The 22,040-nt window shown below is 38.9% G+C and overlaps 3 protein-coding genes across 3 annotated transcripts in view; 1 reads left to right on the forward strand and 2 right to left on the reverse strand.

Annotated features, from left to right (window-relative positions):
• Positions 1-5,761, reverse strand: part of zfyve9a (zinc finger, FYVE domain containing 9a) — a 29,028-nt gene extending 23,267 nt beyond the window's left edge. Inside the window, exon 1 of the mRNA XM_028592281.1 lies at positions 5,575-5,761. The gene's annotated coding sequence lies outside the window, so the exon portion shown is untranslated. The remainder of the gene's footprint in view (positions 1-5,574) is intronic.
• A 2,304-nt stretch (positions 5,762-8,065) lies between these two features.
• Positions 8,066-13,733, reverse strand: LOC114564961 (transcription factor BTF3 homolog 4). The gene is made up of 6 exons (XM_028592689.1): positions 13,628-13,733; positions 13,017-13,076; positions 12,211-12,324; positions 11,598-11,799; positions 8,873-8,932; positions 8,066-8,523 (listed from the first exon to the last, which is right to left on the reverse strand). The coding sequence occupies exons 2-6, from the start codon at positions 13,068-13,070 to the stop codon at positions 8,477-8,479; spliced, it is 477 nt and encodes a 158-aa protein (XP_028448490.1). The 5' UTR covers positions 13,071-13,076; positions 13,628-13,733; the 3' UTR covers positions 8,066-8,476.
• Positions 13,734-14,134: 401 nt separating this feature from the next.
• On the forward strand, positions 14,135-22,015 carry txndc12 (thioredoxin domain containing 12 (endoplasmic reticulum)). Its single transcript, XM_028592687.1, has 7 exons — positions 14,135-14,346; positions 15,644-15,704; positions 15,975-16,027; positions 17,517-17,590; positions 19,968-20,037; positions 20,847-20,930; positions 21,050-22,015. The coding sequence occupies exons 1-7, from the start codon at positions 14,247-14,249 to the stop codon at positions 21,127-21,129; spliced, it is 522 nt and encodes a 173-aa protein (XP_028448488.1). The 5' UTR covers positions 14,135-14,246; the 3' UTR covers positions 21,130-22,015.
• Positions 22,016-22,040: the final 25 nt, after the last annotated feature.

A 22,040-nucleotide genomic window follows, 5' to 3' on the forward strand; every position in this document is an offset into this window, starting at 1 on the left:
GGAGTATAGTCAACACTTTTTCCGTTTAGTTTAAGGTGCAAGCATGGGCACCATGTCAGCACAAAACAGCAAAGGCACAGGATAGGAGGCTACACATGTAGTGGGTACCGTGGGTCAAACCATTTCTGCCACACTAGGAACGAGGCTGGAGGAAACACTGCGAGCAGAGCAAAATAAAAATTGCACAGACTACAAAAAGGCTTCTATAAATTAAGAATATATAATAATACTATTAATATACCATCATATAATAATTAATAATCCATCAGTGAATGAAACAAAACAGGGCTTTAATAAAGCATGTTACAAACCTTCAGGCGAGCACAGTCCAGATGGAGTATGATGACTCAGATTAGGCACAACACACACACCGTGACGTCACTGCTCAATCAATAGATAGAATGAACTCTGCTTGCTAAAATAAATATAAACTGACATTTTTAACTACTTCATAATCACCTTTTTAAAAATATACTCTATAGCAATGAAACCTTTTTGTTAAATGTTGTATAAAGACAAACAGCCATACATTAATTTTAAGGCTTTTGTCTAAATAAAATAGTCCAAAGGTTTTATCTGCAAGAACACATAAAAAAGGACTTTTTGGTGCATTTTATGCCTTTGTTACTAAGTTGACAGGTGAGAAATAACAGAAAACGAGGGGACATATATGGTAAAAGACATCCCAGCCACAAAAACGGCAATTTTGAACTACTTGACTTGAAAAAAAGAATGAATGAAATATATATATATATATATATATATATATATATATATATATATATATATATATATATATATATATATATATATATATATATATATATATATATATAGTAGTACATAATAACAGTACACAAGATAACAAATGTGACCAGACAGTTGTCAGTTCATGATACTTATTTGAAACATTTCATTTAGTTCTAAATAAGTATTGAGTTTTAGAATCGCCATTGCTTTGACCAACTGAAATGATTAAAAGCATTATCATAACTATTATTGACCAAAATGGAGACTACTGTTGTTGCGGTGATGACACATGAACAGTAGTAACCCGTGTTAACTCCCACTGCCTGAGCCGGAAAAAGCACGAACATGTCCAGGTTTGCTTTTAAAATCAACAATGAGCCTGTTAGAGTGGGAGAGGATCCAATTTGGGTCGAGTAAATTACCGTTACATCACCTGAACCCATCACTGAATGGGAGCAACATCTAAGCGCCAAAGTTTAACCTCGTCCAACCTCTGCAGCTTTTATTTAGCACAGAAGTTTCCCTCCACACTGAATAAAAAGACTTTTGAAATCATGTCACACCGTAAGAGCCTGAAAACCTCCGGGACAGTGCACACATAACCACACGCAGACAGACACACATGCATACGTGTGAACAAACACACACATGCCTCCATGAGGACAGGAGGCCGTCCCTGATTAAGATTTAATTACTCTGCAGAGGCATTGAATAATGCATCTTTAGTCAAAGTGCGTACAGGAGTTGTATTTTTAGACATGTAAACTTGTGATGCTTTTAAAAGGAGACATATGTGCACGAGAGGGTGTGTCAGTCAGAGAGCCTGTAGGACTAAAGGAAAATGGTCATGCAGCTACACAATCTTAAGATAATGTTGTGAACATGCTTCGACTCCTCAACTAATGACTAATCAAAAACTATTCCACGTGGCCTGAAGTAGAGCGAGAATATCGAGTATATCTTGTGCAAGACAGTGGAGCTCACCTAATTGACCTACAAACTATTTTACAGACTAAACTAATGATAAACTAATGTCAATCATCACAATTTAATATATAATTATATACTATAACGTGGCAGCGCTACCTCTTTGTACAATGCTACAACAATGTTGTCTTCAACAGCTGGATCCAGGGAATGTTTGGTGTCTTAGCTTGATTGATTTGATCAAAGTCACTGCACAGGTAGTCTATATCCACGACGTTCCACTTCCAGGATTGCTCCGGTGCCGACGGAAATTCCGCCAGATTTCACTCGTTTAGGCCGGATATCTGTTGCCTTGGGCTTCCTTTTTGTTGGCATTTTAAACTCTGGTTGATTTATGAGGACTAAGGTCAACCTTTTCTCAGATATCAGCAGGGTAAATTGAGACAGCTAGCTAGACTATCTGTCCAATCTGAGTTTTCCCATTCCACACCTTTTGAACTTGCACACGTTTCACCAAAACAAGTTCCTTCGCGAGACTATTTTGCAGCGGCACCGCAGCTTTTCCCGGCGCTTAGCACCGCCTAAGACGATTGGGATTGGTTTAAAGAAATGCCAATAAACCAGAGCACGTTGTTCTCCCAGCACTCCCTCGGGAATGCTGTGTGGACCAGGCAGAGCTTCCTCCGCAGAACCCCGGTGGAGGAAGGGCAAAACATAAATAAGGGTATTTTGTAAATTGGTGTTTAAGTATAACACGTAACGTTAAAGCATGACTGAAAACAGGACCATGGTCTCTACTCTATTTTTACATCGAGCAAATTGCAGTTGATCCCCATTTACTACAGCCATGCTCCAGCCTCCAGTGTAACTCAGACATGCTAATAATGAAAGGGCCTAACAGACTACTAACACAATAAACCATACCAGACTGGACATCCTTGCATGGCAGCAAAATTAAATAAGACAAGGGCAGAAACAGCGAGGGAGCTCGGACAAACTGGAGCACTACAACAGTTCATTATGTCCTCGCTGTCAAAACAACTCAGTTTCCTGCTGTTTCCTGAGAGGGAGTTTTCCTTTAAGAATCTTTTTTTCTGGTTTCTTGATTCCTTTGATTGCCAATCAATATTTTCTGAGATCCACTTCCTGCATGAGGATGGCATGTCAATACATAGACTCACGGTGTTCTTCCATGTCTTTTCACAGCATACATTTTATAATGTCACAGCAAGAAAATGAGAGGTATAATATCCTTAATAGCAAAACAGCATTTGAACGCACCATTTTCAGGATTCTGGTAGTCTTAATTTAGCCTTACTGGCATGTGCCCCTTTTATATCGGTTACCCATCATTAATGTTATCAATTCCACCTGTGCTTTTCTTCATAAAAAAAATCTGGGCCAATATCTATAAAGCCCCAAATCTCAGCATCAAATACAGCAAACTTCTGAGAGTGAGCTAAGATTTCTTCTTCAAATTAAGAATAAATGTCCTGCATAAATGTTCCTAAGTGTTCGTCTAAGCTCCTAAAGTATTTAAGGGAGCTCATGAGGAATCATAACCATAACCCAGTTAACAGTCACTAGCTGATGGCATACAGAGGCAAAGTCCACACACATCAACAAAAAAAGATTACGGACTATTGGTAGGACAAAACACGTAAATTGAAGACAAAATTGTTAGTTTCAGCCCTATTTTGGACTGTTGGTTGATTAAAACAAGCAACTTGGGAAATTATTGTGGAAATGTCCCACTACTTTCTGACATTTTAGAGACCATTATTAAATGAGAAAAACAAAATCAATAAAGAAAATGATTGTTATTCGAAGCAATACATTTAAAACTGCTGTCTGAGTCACTGGGGGTTTTGGATTAGGGGAAAACTTCGTTATTTGTAAATTCTCATGAATTAAAGGGACTTCCAGGACGGAGAGCTCACATCCTGATAAACAGCGTTTTTAGATCCATACCCGACACAGACGTGCTCCAGACGCCGTCTAGTCAGGGTGAACACAGGAAACCTCAAATGATCACTTCCTCCGTTTAAGAATGGACTGACATAACTTTCTAACAACATGATCGCATGACTGAATGACACATTATTATGTAATGTTTAACGCCCTGACTGGGAGTTGTCCTACCTCCTCCTTTTTTTTTTTTTTACAATTGTAATTCCTATGTACTGCTAGAGACTAAAGAAAGAATAAAAGAAAAACACAATAAAAAAAAAAAACATGCCACAGGTTTGTATCCTCCGAAAAGGTCACAGTCTCCTCAATAATAATAATAATAAAAGATAAATTATTTGACGAGAGGTTAAAATGGTAAATCTGTTGAGATTTGAACACGCTAAAAGTAAAGAGAGTAGCTGTCCTCCTGCTACAAAGAGCTGCTCTGCTTCACAGTATGTGTCAAAAGCTATTATCATTGTCTGTTCTCCCTTATGTTTTGATCTACATTTAACCACCAAAGACGGAAAAAAAACTGCAAGAGGAGACAGGCTGCTGGGCTGCCATCAGGGAGAGACTTGTAATACTTCCTGAAAGCGTACAGTAACCTACATCTGGGAAGTCTCTGCACACATGAGAGCTGGTATTTGCATGGGTAGCCTGTTGGATCAGTCTACTCAATGACCTCCGCTGGATTTTAATACTGATTGATGATTGGGTGAGATACAGGTAAAAAAAAAAAATCAAATGTGCTGTGTATGTTTTGCATTCAGCATGGACAGTCAGGCAAGGCTAGAAAGATGCCAAAAAAATGATGGGTGTTGCAAAAGTCTAAGCCTTTCCAGCATATTTGTGGAAAAATGCACTTTAATATAATCTGATGTGGCTTTCTCTTCACTGACCAATTTATTTTTAAATTCCTCACTGGTGATGACTATTCAAGGTGGTACTGGGATGGGCCCAGTTATTCTTCATCAATCTACCTCCAGAGCTTGACTTAAGGCCCTTAGACCACATGACAAGGTAAATGCAAAACACATGGGACCAACAAACCTCACCAAACCAACTCTCAGGAGCAAGACAGATGACCATTAGCTTAGATTATGCAACCATAAAGTGGCACTGTGGCTGTGCCTGCTGCCTGCAGGCCAAACACAGCCTCAGATGGTAAATATTATTCACACTTCACAGACAGACTGGGTAAACCCATAGGAAACTACTCTGCGTTATTCAAGTGGTAACTGTCATGACTGAACAGCTACAAAATCACAGTTGAGGTTGTGTTTTCACCAAAACTTGGATAGTTAATTGTATTAGCTGGGCTGCTAGCTGAATTTAACATCCACACCAAAAGGCCCACGAGTAAGTTTCCAAAACAGCTATCACCAAGCCGACTGAACAAGCTGGTAGAAGAAATATAAAATTTACAGACAAAATAATACCACTGTATAGCAGCAGGGTGTATCAGGGGAATGAATAAGATAGTATTAGGTTCAGCGGGTTACGTTAGTCGTGCGCCGAGTGACTGCAGCGACTTGCTGCTCTGACGGACACTCACACCGTCGCTGACTCGGTGGGCTTTGGGGCTAACGGACAGTTTTAACGGTTATTTTAAAAAGCATTCCTCCTCAGGTTAACTTAGCCCATTTCTCATAGTCACTGAAAGTGTATTGCCTCCCGCCGCACTGCTAGCGTTTTAGTGAATGTTTAGGTACAGCTCGTAAAGCCACGTTAACGCGTTGTGTGACGTTAATTGAAGGTAAAATAGTGTTACCGTAACACCACCTCTCCCGGTATCCCTCACCGTTTAGCTAGCTAAACAGACCATAAAATACACTGACTTCGGCTGAGTTATTAACACTTGTCGTTGTAATGGCGGGCTGTAACGCCAGAGCAACTGCAGACCTGTGAAATGTCATGAAAACAAATTCAGTTAACGTTACTCACCGGAGGAATCCTCATCTTTACCTACTGTCCCGCAGAGCCCCTCCGCCAGTGTCCGTCATAGATAATCGCCTTTGAAGTCTATTTTTGAGTATCCTCGTGTAGACCCTCCGCTGCCTGACAAACTCAAACAGTGCAAGTCGGAAAGTGCAGCCTGTAGTCTACCGTAGTTGTGCGACAGCAGTCAAGGATCCCTCCCCCAAGGTTTAATATTGGGAAAAATAAGTAGCAAGACAACCACAATGGAAAGCCTTTACTTCCGGTTATTTATCTCAAAATAAAGGTTCTACTTGAAAATGTGTAGTTTCACTAAGGTATTCATCATGTATACTTGAGTACTAACGGTAAGATGTAGATATGTATGTACAATACATCTAAGTGCAGTTAAGTGTGTATATAATTGAACATTTTTGCATGTAAAATGTAATGAAAAAATCAATAAAATTCCACATAATTGAAAATGTTTGTGGAAAAAATATATCAGACAAAAATTATTATTGTTATTATTATGTCTAAGGAAACAAATAAGTATTATTTATTGGCTCCTCTCAGTGTTATATCATATATTACATTATTGTATTATTTTATTAGTGACACATCAATGTGTAAGCTGTATTTTAATGTTGTAGCTGGTGAAAGCAGTAAAAAGTACAATACGTGCATCTAACTTGTTATCAAGTAGAGCTATAATAAAGTAGCATGACATTTAAGTACTTCAAAAGTTGTAGTCATTGCAATCATTCCACCACCAGCATTTAAAAAGCTTTATGTTGAACAGCTATCAATCATCCTGAAAAAAAAAACGGATTCCCTTTTACTTTTACACCCCTAAATTCTTTAACATTGTTGTTTCTGAGCCCTTATTTTAAAGGCGAGAACATCGTTTCCGGTCCAGACCCAGCTTTCACTGTGCACCTTGACGAATCTCTAAAGCGGTTCAGCTCCATCCAGCTCCTGCACTGTGGTCCAGCCGCAGCAGCAGCAGCAGCAGCAGCAGGGACATTTTAGCTCAAACTGGGCTGGAGGTGGCGTGGTGAGCCCAAAGATGTGTTATAAGACCCCGGGGCGGGTCCGCAGCTCCCCGCTACCCCCCCCCCGGCACGACACAGGACACACTAGAGCTAAAATGGCACATTCATCCCCTTAACCTTGTCAGACTTCTCCTGCTGCCGGATCGTGACAGCAGCGGTCCATTGATCCGCACGATGCAGCAGATGAGCGTCAGAGGTGATCAATGAAACTGAATATTAAGAGTGTTGGCGAAAATGTATGTCAAATTATTTCACCCCTTCCTTATGTGCACACCCAATCATATGTTTTAACCATAGACTGTATATTAATATTAACAGTCTATGGTTTTAACAACAAATTATAGAGATGAAAATTAAGGCCAATACTAACCGTTATTTCATTGCATTCAGTTGATTGATAACTACTTAATAAATTAGTACAAAATAATTAACCCTTAATGTTACCTGAACCCAAGATAATAAAATAACTTATTTTTAGACAAAAAGAAATTATTAAACAAAAATATAATAGAAAGTAATCAATCTCCTTTGTGAGGTTGAGAAAGTCTGGAGTTTTACTTGAGAAATGACAATCAATTACCAAAAATTGGAATACAAGTACTGTACTTAAATGCAATGTACTATTTCCATTTTCTTGTACTCCACTACGTCAGGGGAATTATTATACTTTTCACTCCACAATTTATTTTTGACAGATACTTTGCAGATTAAGATCATCATACAAAACTTATCAGTCTATAACATTTTAGGTATGGTTGTATATTAAACTACCAAACAGTATAGGATACTTAAAAGCATAATATAGTAGTTAAAATTAGCCCCCTTTTGACCAGACACATTCAAAAACTGATTACTTGTTAATTCACATTCGTATATAATTCTTACATACTTTCTTTCAATCCCTTAAGTACATTTTGCTGAAAATAGTGTACTTTTACTTAGGTCAAATTTTAAATGCTGGACTTTTACTTGTAATTGAGAAATTATGCTTATATGTAGTTCATATTGTTCTACTTTTACTTTAACTGAAATCTTGATTGATTGAGGTTCTTCCATTTGAATTCATTCAGCACTAATGCAAATCCTCGTAGCTATAGCAACACAACCAATGAGCAAAATCGAAAGCTGTGCATTTTTAAATACATTTTAGTTTGACATTTTTTGTTAATTTATCCCCCAGACTATTCCGTTACAGCAGCTCAGATATCTATGAATTCAAGGAAGTGTAAAGGAAGAGGCCCACTGTGGGGCTTTTTATAGCCTTAAATGTTTTTTCTACTTATAAAATGAGCATCAGTAATACATAATTATACTACATATGAAGACCTCAACCACTACTTCAAATGTGCTTATCAACATGTAGGTAATACAATACTACTGACGTTTGTGTTTCCCATTTGCTGTCATTGAGGTGACAAGCGTTCTTGTGGCCAAAACCAATCTGAGAAGTAATAACGAGAAGCATCAATAGCCCAAAAATGTTTTATTAAATTCATAATCACAGCTATAATGTAAAATGAATTCTCCATTCACTTTAAACTGTAATTTAATAAACAATCTCTTAAATACTAGCCACGTTTAACCATGTAGAAAGCTTATTTCTAAAGTAGTAGTCCTTTTGTTGCCGGGACTCGTGCGGATCCTCGTTTCTTGGCGTGTCCACAATATTACAGCCTACTGAAATCAAAACCTACTGTATCTGCATGTTGTTGTTGCTGTGCTGCTGTGGGAGGCTAAACCAAAGTGGTTCACATCTCCGGAGATGATGATGCCTCGCACCTTTAACAACCGTTTCCCACAAGAGGAAATGCTCTCTGTGAGTCCGTAAGAGGTAAAAAATGGAACGGTTGACGGAGGAAAACAAAAAGGGTTCATCAGTTTGCTTCATCCTTTGAGGCTTCATCAAAGTTCTCCACAAGATCTGTAAGATGGAAAACAACAAAGTGCATCAGGATTTTGTCACACTAACACGTTAGTGGAGGATAGGATAGTGAGTGATTGAATCTTTTATTGTTAACATTCTGCAACTGAATTGTTGATCTAAACTATTTGAAAACAAGGATGCAAACTAAATTTAATTCCTTATTTTCTTGGCTGACGAAAACGCCCCCAAACGCATGTAATGTGTAATTTTGGAAACAAACCCCTTATATAATCTACAAAAGGTGACGTTTAAAAGACGAAGCACCGTTTTAGCATAAGCATGAAAAGCATGACAAACAACATTTTAAATGCCCTCAGTAAATTAAAACAATTATCTGCATTTATACCTGGTACATCGTCATCCTCCTCCTCTGCAATTTCCTCCTTGACTGCTTTCATGTCCATTGCTGCAAAATATATAAAGAAAAACAAAAAACATCAGTGAATCAAAAGTTGAGCTTTTCCCCTTTCCTTTATTGTGTTATATCTTTTTGTGCACGTTATATGTAGGTTTACAAAGTGAAAAAGTCCACCCAAAAGGGGACTTACCATCTCCAACAGAAAACACTGTTCACAAACTGCTCCAAAGAGCTCTATTGTAGTCCAGCCTTTACTTCTGTGACAAACGTGCGTCACTTTGTAACACACATTAAAATGCTCGCCTAGCTGCTAGCGTGGCACGCCCTCATACTCTGCTTCTGACTGGCTAGTAGTCCTTACATAGCTTCTGCAACTCCCAACAAAGATTGAACAATGAGATGCCTCACTCTGTAGCTAAAAACAGAGAGCTCAACACACAGGGTGAAAAGAGGAGCTGCAGCAATGTGCAGTACAACAAAAATATGGTGTTTTCTGAAAATGAAACCATGTAAACCTGTTCTGGTACAACCTCTAAATACAATTATGAACCTGAAAATGAGCATAATATGAGCACTTTAACAAGTGTGCATGTCCCAGCGTTTCCACCAAAATCTTATTGCAAAATTCTATGAATTTGGCATTGCTTTAAACATTTGTGTTGTGGCTGCAGTTCTCTGACCCCTGCAGCAGAAAGAAAGGCTGTTGTCAGGTAAACATGTCATTGTCAAAGAGGCTGAAGCAAAAAGTTGAAGTGGAAAAGCCAAAAGCCCAGCTTTAATGATGAATGGACCAATAAGCAGGCTATGCACTCGTCATGTATGGCTCATTTGCAATGAAACGATGTTCTTGCAAAATAATACAACCATCATCATCATCATCACTCGAACATAACGATCGCGTCATTCACGTGCATATTAAGTAGCTCCAGATTGTCCACTCTAGCGGAGAGTTTGGTTTGTTCAGCCAGCAGTGAGTTTTACAAGAATTTGTCAAAATTTCCAGATTCCCGGCAACCTAAGATAAACAGTTAAACCGACATTTTTTGTTTTAGCTTGTTTGTAAAAATTCGCTATTTGCAGAGTAGAGCTGTGTTAGCGTAAAACAGCGCGGTGGACTGAGCAGATTGAAATATCGCTTTCTACATGTTTATGCCGGTCTACACAGGTGAGTGCATTGATAAGTATTGATTTTCTACTCACGAAGGTTTAATTGTAGCCTATTTACAGAAAAGAGACCAACGTGAGTTCATCTGCCCCAGCGGCCGTTGGTAACTCTGTATCGTTCCCAGTCAGGTGCTGCGTGTTTTAACCTTACACACACACACACACACACACACACACACACACACACACACACACACACACACACACACACACACACACACACACACACACACACACACACACACACACACACACACACACACACACACACACACACACACACACACACACACACACACACACACACACACACATCTCGGCTCAGCAGTGTGTGTGGAACTTCGCATCGCTGTAGAGAATCCCGGCATGTGAATAGAGATGTAAATACAGGGGGCTTGGTTTTTGCTCTAAATGCTTGAAATGATAAATAACAGAACACATTTTTTCCTCTTTACATTTTGTGAATTCATGATTATACTGCGGGCCAGACTAAAAGCTTTGGCGGCGGGCCGCCAGTTGACGTTGGCTGCTCTACAGCGACACTAGCGGCTGGCTGACCAAATCTCTCTTCCTGTAACGTGAACGGGGGTAAACACGGGGGATTTGAATGGGACTTATGTATCGATACTCGCGGCATAAAAATTGATATTTTCTTGGGGGGAAAAAATATTGATTTATATCACAGAATCAATAAAATTGCTCAGCCTTACCGTCTTTTAAAACTTTCTGAGGAAACCTTACCACTGAAATGGACTCTTTTGCAAAAAAATGCTCAACATGTCGTGAAATGCTCGGCAAAAATTACAACAGCTACAATTCCAAGACAACTGGGATAAAAACTATATCACGATTACTTGTGTTGCCATCTGGAAAAGCTGTTCCTATTTCCTGTTTACTTCACTGGTTTCATTTACATATAAAAACACTACGGTCAACTGCTTTAAACTGAATCATCTAGATGCTCAGCCAGAGTGTTGGATATCTGAACCTTCAATAACAAATCGGTCTCTAACCGTTCATTTTTCTGTGGCAGCTTTGACTTTTTCCTCACAGTCCCTGTTGTTCTCCTCACTTTTCGTCGCTGCTATAACCAGTTTCTCTAGTTCACCAATTTACAGATTTCATCTTTACTGGTTCTCTAGTGATTCAAAACAAACAAAGCTGTCAAACAAATCTGCTAAGTACATTGATGGGTTGAAGGAAGCATATTCATACTGGGTTTCTTTTTTAGGCCAGTTCAACCATGACCAGCTGCCTTTAACATCTGGGTCATTTATATGGTCGGAAGTTTGCCAACACGGAGACCTGAACTCTGGTCCTGTGGTTGAAAGGTGGTCACTTTTCTCACCACAGCACCCTCCATCCTCATAGGAGTATCCATCAAAGCAGAGGACTTTGCTGACACCTAAAAACTTCCAAGAATTTCCCAGACATTACACGACCACAGAGAACCCTGACATTGTCACTGAGTGTTTGCTCGCATTCGTGTGTGCGCGCGCGTGTGTGTGTGTGTGTGTGTGTGTGTGTGTGTGTGTGTGTGCGCGCTCACATTGCCGTGGGAACTGCTCGGCCAGCTTGCGCAGGCTGCTGAGGCTGTCAGCTCCCAGCTGGCTCAGGATGCCTGGCAGCATCTCTGTCAACTGCTTGGTCTCAGCGTGGCCTGTGATGGCGAAGGTGTTAGCAGACAGAGATGCCTGCACTTTGGGGTTGTTGAAGTGGATCACTGTCCCATCATCTTTTATCATATTCACCTGGGGAAACAGAAACCACACAGTCAGACTTAGAGCCAGTAAAACCTGACGCAAGATTCTGCATCGTCAAGGTATTACTGTACAACAAATGACATATGACAAATGATCAACTTAAAAAAAACTAAAAAGCTGGGCAACAATTCCAACAGCACAAAAGTCAACAATCAGGTTAATGTCTTATTCTCAAGTTGCATCTGTTTTTTTGTACTTAGATTTATCTCAAACACCTTGTGGGAGCCAGGTGGATAAGAGTACTCTAAAAAAATAAGCTAGATGACACGATTGGAAGCTTTGGTTAGGCTCTCCCTATCTTTTATCTTTTCTTATTAGGAGTCTTGGACAAAAAAAAAAAAAAAAAAAAAAAAAGTCCAGCTATAGTACAATGCTGACAGTTTTCCTTTGATAGCTCACCTCTTCTATCCCTGCAATGTTGTTCACTGCCAGTTTCTTCAGTGAGCCCTGGAGTTTTTTGTCATCTGCCGATGCCGTTTTGTGAACAACCTTTTTCTTCCTGCGGGCCGTTCCCTGAGAAAAGAACAGGTGTGGATGCCAAAAAAAGGTTTAGACAGCTGAATTTACCAAAACGTCAAATACAGTTTATTACCACTGGGTCACTTCAGACTATTTTAAATGTATTTATGCGAACATTTTCCATTATATCTTGGGCACATTATTTACTCATTTCTAGAAAACAGCTGTGCTGAAACACAAGACTAGAATTCAAACACTAGTTTTTAAAGCCCAGAATTTGACTTCAACAAGCTTTTGCTAATGCAGGGTTAATTTTATTATGCAAGTAGTGACCCAGGATCACAGAATAAATAAAAAGTTTAACATGGATCGCTTTGTGAGCACAAGTGACCGACAGCGTGTGGGATCTTCTTGTTACTTATGGTAAAATGTGGACGTAAATTTGTATACTTTGTATTTGAGAAAATATTGTCATCTGGAAAAGGGCACAAGGCCTTTGTCACAGCAAAAATAACAAATAACGCCACCTAGTGTGTGGCTGAAGACCTCACAATTCATTTGAATAAAGTCAAAGAGGCCACGGATGGGCCCATAAAGGGAATGCTGAGGTCAGGAGGAAAGACTTGGCAGGTGCTGAATGCCATCACACTCCTTAAAATGAGATTTTAATACTGGGAATTTGTCACAGTACAAGAGATGTAATAGTATGTCCAAAAAAAATAAAAGAAAATAGTAGTAGACTGTACCTTTCCACCTATCCGCACTTGTGCCTGGAGTTTGGCAAGCTTCTCTTGATTCATAGTGTCCTGTTTGCGAATTAAAACAACTTTAACATTAGGTTATTCCAATGCCGTTCCCATAAGAGCAATTGACAAATACAGTTGCGGTAATGACTATAACAGCATACAGTTTTTGCACAGTTCAGAAAACAACAAGCTGTTTAAGGAACACATGCGATTAGCTAACGTTACTTGTTGGAACTGCAATGGGCACAGCATGAGTTAGGCAATCAGAGCTACAATAATTCTCATTTCCACACATTAGCGAAATTGAGCTAGACCAGCTGACAGTTATACTGCACACATACTCACTGTCGGCATTATCCAACATACACTGAATAGAACAAAGGAAAGTATCTGGAGCTAATTTTTAAAATGACAATCAAGTATAACGTAACTGTAGCTTGTTCGGTTGCTAACTAGCTAGAATGCTAATTTAGCTAATACTAGCATAGTGGCTAAAAGAGATAAACGAACTGGCTTTCGGTTTTTGGCAAGGCAAACCGCTAACGTCAACTTCAAATCAAAGGATAAAACAAACTCAGATGATAGCCACAAAATGAAGTGGGTTTTGTTACCTGTTTAAAGGAATAAACTGACAGTCCGATGAACTGTTCACGCTACTTTAATGAGGCTGAAGCGGTGCGGCTTGAACCCGCATCAAGACAGCAGCAATATAAGATACTTCCTATTAATAATTTCACAATAAAATGAACGTGACTCCCGCAACAGTACATTTTTGATTTCTGTAGAGAACATATTAATAATAAAGGGGAACAATGTAAATTGTAATATATTTGAGTGGGATTTAATACGATAAATCCCTAGATATAATTATTTTTAAATAGTTTGTGGCTTTTAAACTTTTGTTTTCTTACTGATTTCTGGTCTTTTTCTGACATTTCGTTGTCTAACTTGACCAGATTGAAGTCGCAGGCAGGAGCATGGCAGGAGCACGCGGTTGTGTGGATGTGACGTCATGTGAACATGGAAAATGAGTCACTGCTGACCAATAGGATAAGTAAGAGGAAACTCACACACATGAACGCGCGCGCACGCCCACACACAACACTTCACAGCTTTATTAGACAGACTTTTATTGTGAAATGTAACGGTTGAACGTCCGGGTCGCCGGTTCACGAACAGTCACTGCCATTAGCTTCTAGCCGTAGTTGTGAGGAAAAAAGGCTAATCAAAATGCAAACATCTATAGTGAACTTCGTGTTATTTTCATCTCTGCAGGTTTTGTTGTCTTTGACGTGCTTTCATGAGGTTGTCGAAGCAGCCAGCGGGAAAGGTGAGTTTATATTTTTTTATTTAATATACAAACTGAAGCGAGTATGAGCAGAATATGGTCATTGATAGTGTTACCACAGCCAGAGGAGAGCTAGGCTGTCTTTTGTATGAGCATCCTGGATCACAAAGTCTGTGTCCTGGACAGAGGGTGTGCTTTGTTAGCCTATGCTTTGTCAGCCACACATTAACTCTTCCTGTTTCAAGCGAACCGACTTACTGCCAACAACACCACTCTACAGGCATATTATTTCCTTTACGGTTATTCCGTTAAGATGAGACAAAACTTTACTTTTCCAAAACAACATTTTTTATGCCAAATACGTTTTAGTATTCATAATAAAATAAATATACATAGTGTAATACAAGAGTTAATTTTTGCAAAAACTCACAAACTCCATTCTTATAATGATTAAACCAACACCAGTTTGATTGATATTGACACATTAACCTGTCTAAATAGTAAAAATGAAATATCCATACATGAAATAAGGTGCACAAGATGTTTTCATTTATAAGCAGTGACAACTACAGAAAGGTTTATTGGTGTTAACGTTACTATGTTACAAATGACCTGAATAAGATCTGGGTAGGATAAATCCAACGTCACAGACAATGAGTCCTGATGAACAAAAGAGTTTTGCCTTCACTTTTGGAAACAAGTCCCAAACATTATGACCTGGCCTTTTGTGTCAGTCTTTCTCATTTATTTACTATCATTAATGATGTATGTTCCATTGGTTTTGATGATTTCTGTACACTGGACAACTGTATAAAGAGCTTGCATCCTTTACCAATGCAGTATATTGTGCATTAAAGTTCCAACTGTGAAGGAAGTGTAATTATTATTGCAAAAAGTATTGCTTGCACATATGCTTCTCCTGCATGTATGTGGAATTGTGAACAGAAATGGACTTCACAAAGCCTACAATAAAATGTTTAATCATACCAACAAATGTTACCTAAGATAAAAGCCACATGCCATGCAGCAGCTGCATGCGGATACACTGTTGCCTTAGTATGGCAAGAGGAGGCATCACACTATCATTTATTGCTGTACTGATCACTTGTCCCACTGCTACCATATGCACCTGCGAGCTAGTTACAAGTAGTTAGCAGTAAATAGTTACAGGTGGCAGAGCCGATATTTCCCTGCAGCTTGATATTAAATTACCACTATTCATTTGTTTCCTTGCACTTCTTTCTTTTGATGCTGTATTTAGGGCAGACCCACCCTGTTGTATGAAAATAATAGCAGTTACACAATGCTGGTGTGCTTATAAATGTATTTGCCGCCGCAGGGTTTGGAGATAACATCCACTGGAGGACGCTGGATGACGGCAAGAAAGAAGCTGAGGCCAGGTGAGTTCACACTGAGAGCTGACATATTACAAACACTTCCTGAAACCCTGCTGAGCTGCTTTTTGGCCCCAAGGCCTAAAATGGCTTTTAAAAGAAATCCCCCACGTCTACATTTCCACAAATAGCTGGAGCAGAATTTTTTTTTTTTAATGCAAAGATGAGTGTATATCTTATTCAAGGTGCCAGACTTGATGATTTGAAGTCAAAGTTACTAGTTTTCAGTGTTCAATTTTGGTCTTGACAAATGTTTTCATGTGTTTGCATTGACAGTGGGCTGCCAATCATGCTTATCATCCACAAGAGCTGGTGTGGAGCCTGCAAAGGTAAAACAATGTTTCTTCTCTTCTTTTCACTATAAAAGCCTCAGGTTAGATACTGTTTAAATAATAAATGTAGTCTTCCCTGTCTGAAAAGGGCTTAATTAGATCCAACTTTATTTTGTTGTGACTTTAATGATTTTAAAGGTAAAGTAGCTTTATTCAAGATTCAGGATTCCTTTATTATTACGTCTCAATCATAAAAGTATCCGAAAGTAAAATTCTTTGGTTTTATGCTTGTCGACACTGCAGCAGTAATAACAATAAAAAAAAAAGAAGAAAAACAGTCAAATAAACAAAGAGCTGCAAGGTCGATGAGGAGCAAAAAACAGGTCGGCTGTACTCTGCGCCTTTTTTTTTGTCAACCAAATCATTCTCCCATTCAGTGTTGATAAAGCAGTTCAAAGGACATATGGTTGCCAAAAAACATTTCCTTGGAGCAGTAATGTACACTTCTATACTTAGTTACGCATTCAAACAATGGATAGTAATAACCATAATAATTTTTCACAGCACAAATTTTGATTTGGAAAGTCATAAGGTGCAACTAATAACACTAATGAAAGCTTCATCTTGAAAATAAGTAAATGGGTTGCCCTGACTGTGTGACCAATCAGGGACAAGATATCCAACAGTCTTGTAATTGTTTTGCTAATATTTCTGTGATACTCTTCTACTGTATGTTGACACCATGACTACTTCTGACTTAAAGCAACTGGGCATGATGCAAATGTAGTTTTTGCATATATTAGGTTTAGTTTTAAATTTAAGAAGCATACTTTGTGATTTTGCTGAGTAACCTTTTACTGATAAAACAGTACTACGTGATACTGGAAAAATATTCAAGTTCATATTATGTTGACTATTTACATATGAGCCATTCCTGTTTAGATAGAAAAGGCACCATATCATACTGTATGCAGATGAATAAACATAGTTAGCCTATCCAGCATCCTCAGCCAAATTATCATCTGTAATGTGGGCAAAATAGGAAATTATTGTTAAAGCCGTTTTATTTATTTTTTTATTTCAGTTCAGTTTAGACCTTTATTGTCCCTTGAGGGAATATTTGATTTGCAGTAGAGGGAAAAAACACAACATACAGTTGTGAATTTCCCCATTGTGGGATTAATAAAGGATTTTCAATATTAAATCTACAAGAGGACATGGCACATTTATCACAGTAAAGAAACCAACCAGATACAAAAAGAAGTATCTGTTCAATAAAAGTATGAATTTATTTGAATGGAAGCCATGAAAAAGCCATAAAACTCATTGCTTTTCCCCTGGGGAACCTGTATCTCCGCCCGGAAGGGAGAAGATCAAATTCCTCAAAGAGCTGGCTAAGATCGGCCGTGCCTTTTGCAAAACTTGTCCCTCATATCTGCTAAAGAAAGCTGCTGCACGCCAATCATTTTACTGGCCACTTTGACTTTGTTGAACAGAGGATTTGATGACAATACAAGGTTGTGATTAATTGTATTTTGTTGTTCAGCACTGAAGCCCAAATTTGCCGAGTCCAAGGAAATCTCTGAACTTGCACACAACTTTGTTATGGTCAACCTGGAGGTAAGAACATGTTGAGTGGCATCATTAAAGTGGCTATATGTAACTTAGTTTTGTCACTACGTTTGTGTTGATTCTAGCGGCCGCTTTGGACAATAGCGGTAGGGATTTTACCACACGTGCTGTCGTAAAGATCTTTTCTATACGGTGCTGTATTGCCCACTGTATTACTGAGTTAGCGTTACCGGGAGATGTTTTGCGCAGACAGAAAATCATTCATTTCCAATAAAAGAATAAGTTACAGATGCATCGTTGCATTTCAAGTGTTGCATACGGCTACCTACTTTGGGTGTATCGTGAGCTAAACAGGGTAACATTATCACTATCACTGTGTCACGAGCCAAAGCATTAAGAATTTGTTGTAGCAACTAACGTAATAACAACTTATATTAATATAGCGCATTTCATGAAACCCACGGACGCTTTACACAGGTACAGGGGGACAAGGGGAGAGAAAAGAGTAGGCAAACACATCTAGGCTACTGACATACAACCACATCACGCATTGTGAAGTTATTTTATGAATATAATAGACTTATTACATACCTGAGGGCCAATTTGGGGACATTTTTTAATAATTTATAATCCCGTAATTGTCTCAATCTGTTGAAAGCCCGACCGAGATTGACTTGGTTTTGCCCATCATCTTAGTTTAATCAGCTTTTAATTGTTCTTTCGTTTATTTTTATTGCCCCAGTATCAGCCATAACTTCAACAGATAACTTCTAAAATACAATTAGGCCTACAGTGGGTACGGAAAGTATTCAGACCCCTTTAACATTTTCACTCGGTTTCATTGCAGCCATTTGCTAAAATCAAAAAAGTTCATTTTATTTCTCATTAATGTATTCAGCACCCCATCTTGACAGAAATTTTGCAAATTTATTAAAAAAGAAAAACTGAAATATCACATGGTCATAAGTATTCAGACCCTTTTGCTCAGTATTGAGTAGAAGCACCATTTTGAGCTAGTACAGCCATGGGTCTTCTTGGGAATGATGTTGAAAATGAAGTTTTTCACACCTGGATTTGGGGATCCTGTGCCATTCTTCGTTGCAGATCCTCTCCAGTTCCGTCAGGTTGGATGGTGAAAGTTGGTGGACAGCCATTTTCAGGTCTCTCCAGAGATGCTCAATTGGGCTTAGGTCAGGGCTCTGGTTGGGCCAGTCAAGAATGGTCAGAGTTGTTCCAAAGCCACTCCTTTGTTATTTTAGCTGTGTGCTTAGGGTCATTGTCTTGTTGGAAGGTGAACCGTCGGCCCAGTCTGAGGTCCTGAGCACTCTGGATGAGGTTTTCTTCCAGGATATCTCTGTACTTGGCCGCATTCATCTTTCCTTCAATTGCAACCAGTCGTCCTGTCCCTGCAGCTGAAAAACATAGCATAGCATGATGCTGCCACCACCATGTTTCACTGTTGGGATTGTATTGGGCAGGTGATGAGCAGTGCCTGGTTTTCCCCACACATACCACTTAGAATTAACGCCAAAAAGTTCAATCTTGGTCTCATCAGACCAGAGAATCTTATTTCTCATAGTCTGGGAGTCCTTCATGTGTTTTTTGGCAAACTCTATGCAGGCTTTCATATGTCTTGCACTGAGGAGAGGCTTCCGTCGGGCCACTCTGCCATAAAGCCCCGACTGGTGGAGGGCTGCAGTGATAGTTGACTTTGTGGAACTTTCTCCCATCTCCCTACTGCATCTCTGGAGCTCAGCCACCGTGATCTTTCGGTTCTTCTTTACCTCTCTCACCAAGGCTCTTCTCCCACGATTGCTCAGTTTGGCTGGACGGCCAGGTCTAGGAAGAGTTCTGGTCGTCTCAAACTTCTTCCATTTAAGGATTATGGAGGCCACTGTGCTCTTAGAAACCTTGAGTGCTGCAGAAATTCTTTTGTAACCTTGGCCAGATCTGTGCCTTGTCACAATTCTGTCTCTGAGCTCATTGGGCAGTTCCTTCGACCTCATGATTCTCATTTGCGCTGACACGCACTGTGAGCTGTAAGGTCTCATATAGACGGGTGTGTGTGCCTTTCCTAATCCAATCAGTTTAATTAAACACAGCAGGACTCCAATGAATGAGTAGAACCATCTCAAGGAGGATCAGAAGAAATGGACAGCATGTGAGTTAAATGAGTGTCACAGCAAAGGGTCTGAATACTTATGACCATGTGATATTTCAGTTTTTCTTTAATAAATTTGCAAAAAATTCTACATTTGTTTTTTTTCTGTCAATATGGGGTGCTGAGTGTACATTAATGAGAAATGAAATGAACTTTTTTGATTTTAGCAAATAAAAAGTTACAATATAGTACCTTTACACACACGTTTAGGTGGTTGAGGTTTGTTTCCAGGCTTGTAAATGATGACTTCTCTTATTTGTACAGGATGAGGAGGAGCCAAAGGATGAAGCCTTCAGCCCCGATGGTGGATACATTCCTCGGATTCTTTTCCTTGGTACGGAGGGGGTTGAATCACAAAGTGTAAACACTGATAGCACAGTTTCTGTTCCTGGATAACACATAGTGCCACAGTTTTCAGTGGGCTGGATATAAGTTTCAATGGCATGTTCTTAGAATACTAAAAAGCCTGAGATGTTGCACATGAAAGAAAACTGAATAACAAGAATTGGTAAATTAACTGCAATGCATATTGGACAACACAGAGAAAATTATCAGCACATACAAAATGTTTACAGTCGTTTGACAGAACAATAAATAGCAGGTAGAAATTGTCAACCTTTGATTGGACTAATGAAAAGCCAATGGGTTTCAAATATCACCTGTGTGTGTGGTGGTAAATACAACAGTAAATCAACAAATCACAGAAATGTTAAGCTAAATGTAGAATATTAATGGTAACGTTGTGAACAGTTCAGGTACAAGTATTATTTTAAAGCTAAAACGACTAATAGACTGCAACAATCATTATTAATGTAAAAAGTGTGAAATGTACTGGTTCCAGATTCTCAAATGCTAATATTTGCTGGTTTTCTAGTCTTCTATAATAATTATACCTTTTTAATTACCCACCCTTTTTAACTGTTGGTTGGACAAAACAAGCAATTTGAAGACATCAAAATGAGTTTGAGAGTTGGAGCATTTTCCCATGAATATTTTGACATTTAATTGAGCAAATAGTGAATTAATCAATAAAATAATTGTACATATTAGTTCATAAAGAAAACAATGGCTATTGCAGCCTTTTTATTTTTTAAATTTAACTAAATTTTGACTGAGCGGACCTTTTCATTTGACTCCTCACAGATCCCAGCGGTCAAGTCCATCCTGAAATCACCAACAAAAATGGGAATCCAAACTACAAGTACTTCTACAGCAGCGCAGAACAAGGTAACTATCCAGATTATCATTTACCTACGGAATATATTCTGTTACAATGTGACGTAGCTGCTGGCTCTTCAGAAATGACCCAAGTATGAGGTTGATGACTGTGTATATTTCCTGCATAGTTGTGTCCGGTATGAAGGAGGCGGAGGAGAAGCTGACAGGCGACGCCTTCAAGCAGGGTCACACTGGAGACGAGCTGTGAGCATCAGGCCGTAAGGGCTACACTTCCTCGCCTGAGCTTCAGAGCTTTCACTAATTCAACTTGTTCTTTAGACAGTGGGGTCCATCTCACTAAACCAAACCAAGCTTTAAAAAAGGCATTGGTGCTTGAGGATTTATTCTAGTCCAGTACGGTTTTTCCAACATTGCTACTCATTTCCTGTCATCGTCGTTTGTGTATATTTTAACTCTACTGTTAATTAAATGCCATGTACTGTACTTACTGTCTGTAGAGGATACCACCAACTCAAGCTAGCCAAGTAACATTACTAACTCATTTGCATACACTGTTTTTGGATGGAATCTTCACATTTGGAAAATGCCAAGTTTTAAGTAAATTGCCTTGTTTGTAACTAGACAACCATGACAGTTAAGTCTTTTTACTGTAGTTATGAGAAGTTTGACAAACACTGTGTAGACAACTTTCCCATTCATTTTAACCAGTAGTTATGTTTTCACCCAACAGCAACGATACAGTACTTTATAACATTCAAGATCAGTAGTCAAACACCTACGGTGATGTGCTTCCAAAATTCCTCTACAGTACATTCATTATATCTGATAATAGTTACCATATACTACAACATGGAGCTCTGGACTTCTGATTTCTATTATCCAAATCTGTAAAATAAGTATTAATTTAATCCTGCCAATGTATGTGTACTTACTTAAGCTATATCTACATGTTTTTTTCCTGTTCTGGATTTGTTTTGCTGCTCGTGAAGTGACACCACTCAGTTCTTTTTTTTTTTTTTTTTTTCCCAGCCTTGTTAAACTCTTCGAATGAGGGATGCAAACATTGGTTATGTGTCTCGATGTATTTTATACATGTACACAGCCAAGTGTGCCAATAAAGTTTGTTGTACTGAGTCGTCGTGAGCCGGATGCATTCAT

The sequence above is a fragment of the Perca flavescens genome, chromosome 12 (genome assembly GCF_004354835.1).
Source record: "Perca flavescens isolate YP-PL-M2 chromosome 12, PFLA_1.0, whole genome shotgun sequence".
In the NCBI taxonomy this organism is placed as follows: Eukaryota; Metazoa; Chordata; class Actinopteri; order Perciformes; family Percidae; genus Perca; species Perca flavescens.

Excerpts from the sequence above, each read along its gene's own strand:
- LOC114564961 (XM_028592689.1), bottom strand. The coding sequence starts at position 13,070 with ATGAATCAAGAGAAGCTTGCCAAACTCCAGGCACAAGTGCGGATAGGT. Across the intron at positions 11,800-12,210 it reads ACATTGCAGGGATAGAAGAG|GTGAATATGATAAAAGATGA; the intron begins GTGAGCTATCAA and ends CTGTTTCCCCAG. Across the intron at positions 8,524-8,872 it reads GGAGGATGACGATGTACCAG|ATCTTGTGGAGAACTTTGAT; the intron begins GTATAAATGCAG and ends TCCATCTTACAG.
- txndc12 (XM_028592687.1), top strand. The coding sequence starts at position 14,247 with ATGCAAACATCTATAGTGAACTTCGTGTTATTTTCATCTCTGCAGGTT. Across the intron at positions 16,028-17,516 it reads CTGGTGTGGAGCCTGCAAAG|CACTGAAGCCCAAATTTGCC; the intron begins GTAAAACAATGT and ends TTTGTTGTTCAG. Across the intron at positions 17,591-19,967 it reads TTGTTATGGTCAACCTGGAG|GATGAGGAGGAGCCAAAGGA; the intron begins GTAAGAACATGT and ends TTATTTGTACAG.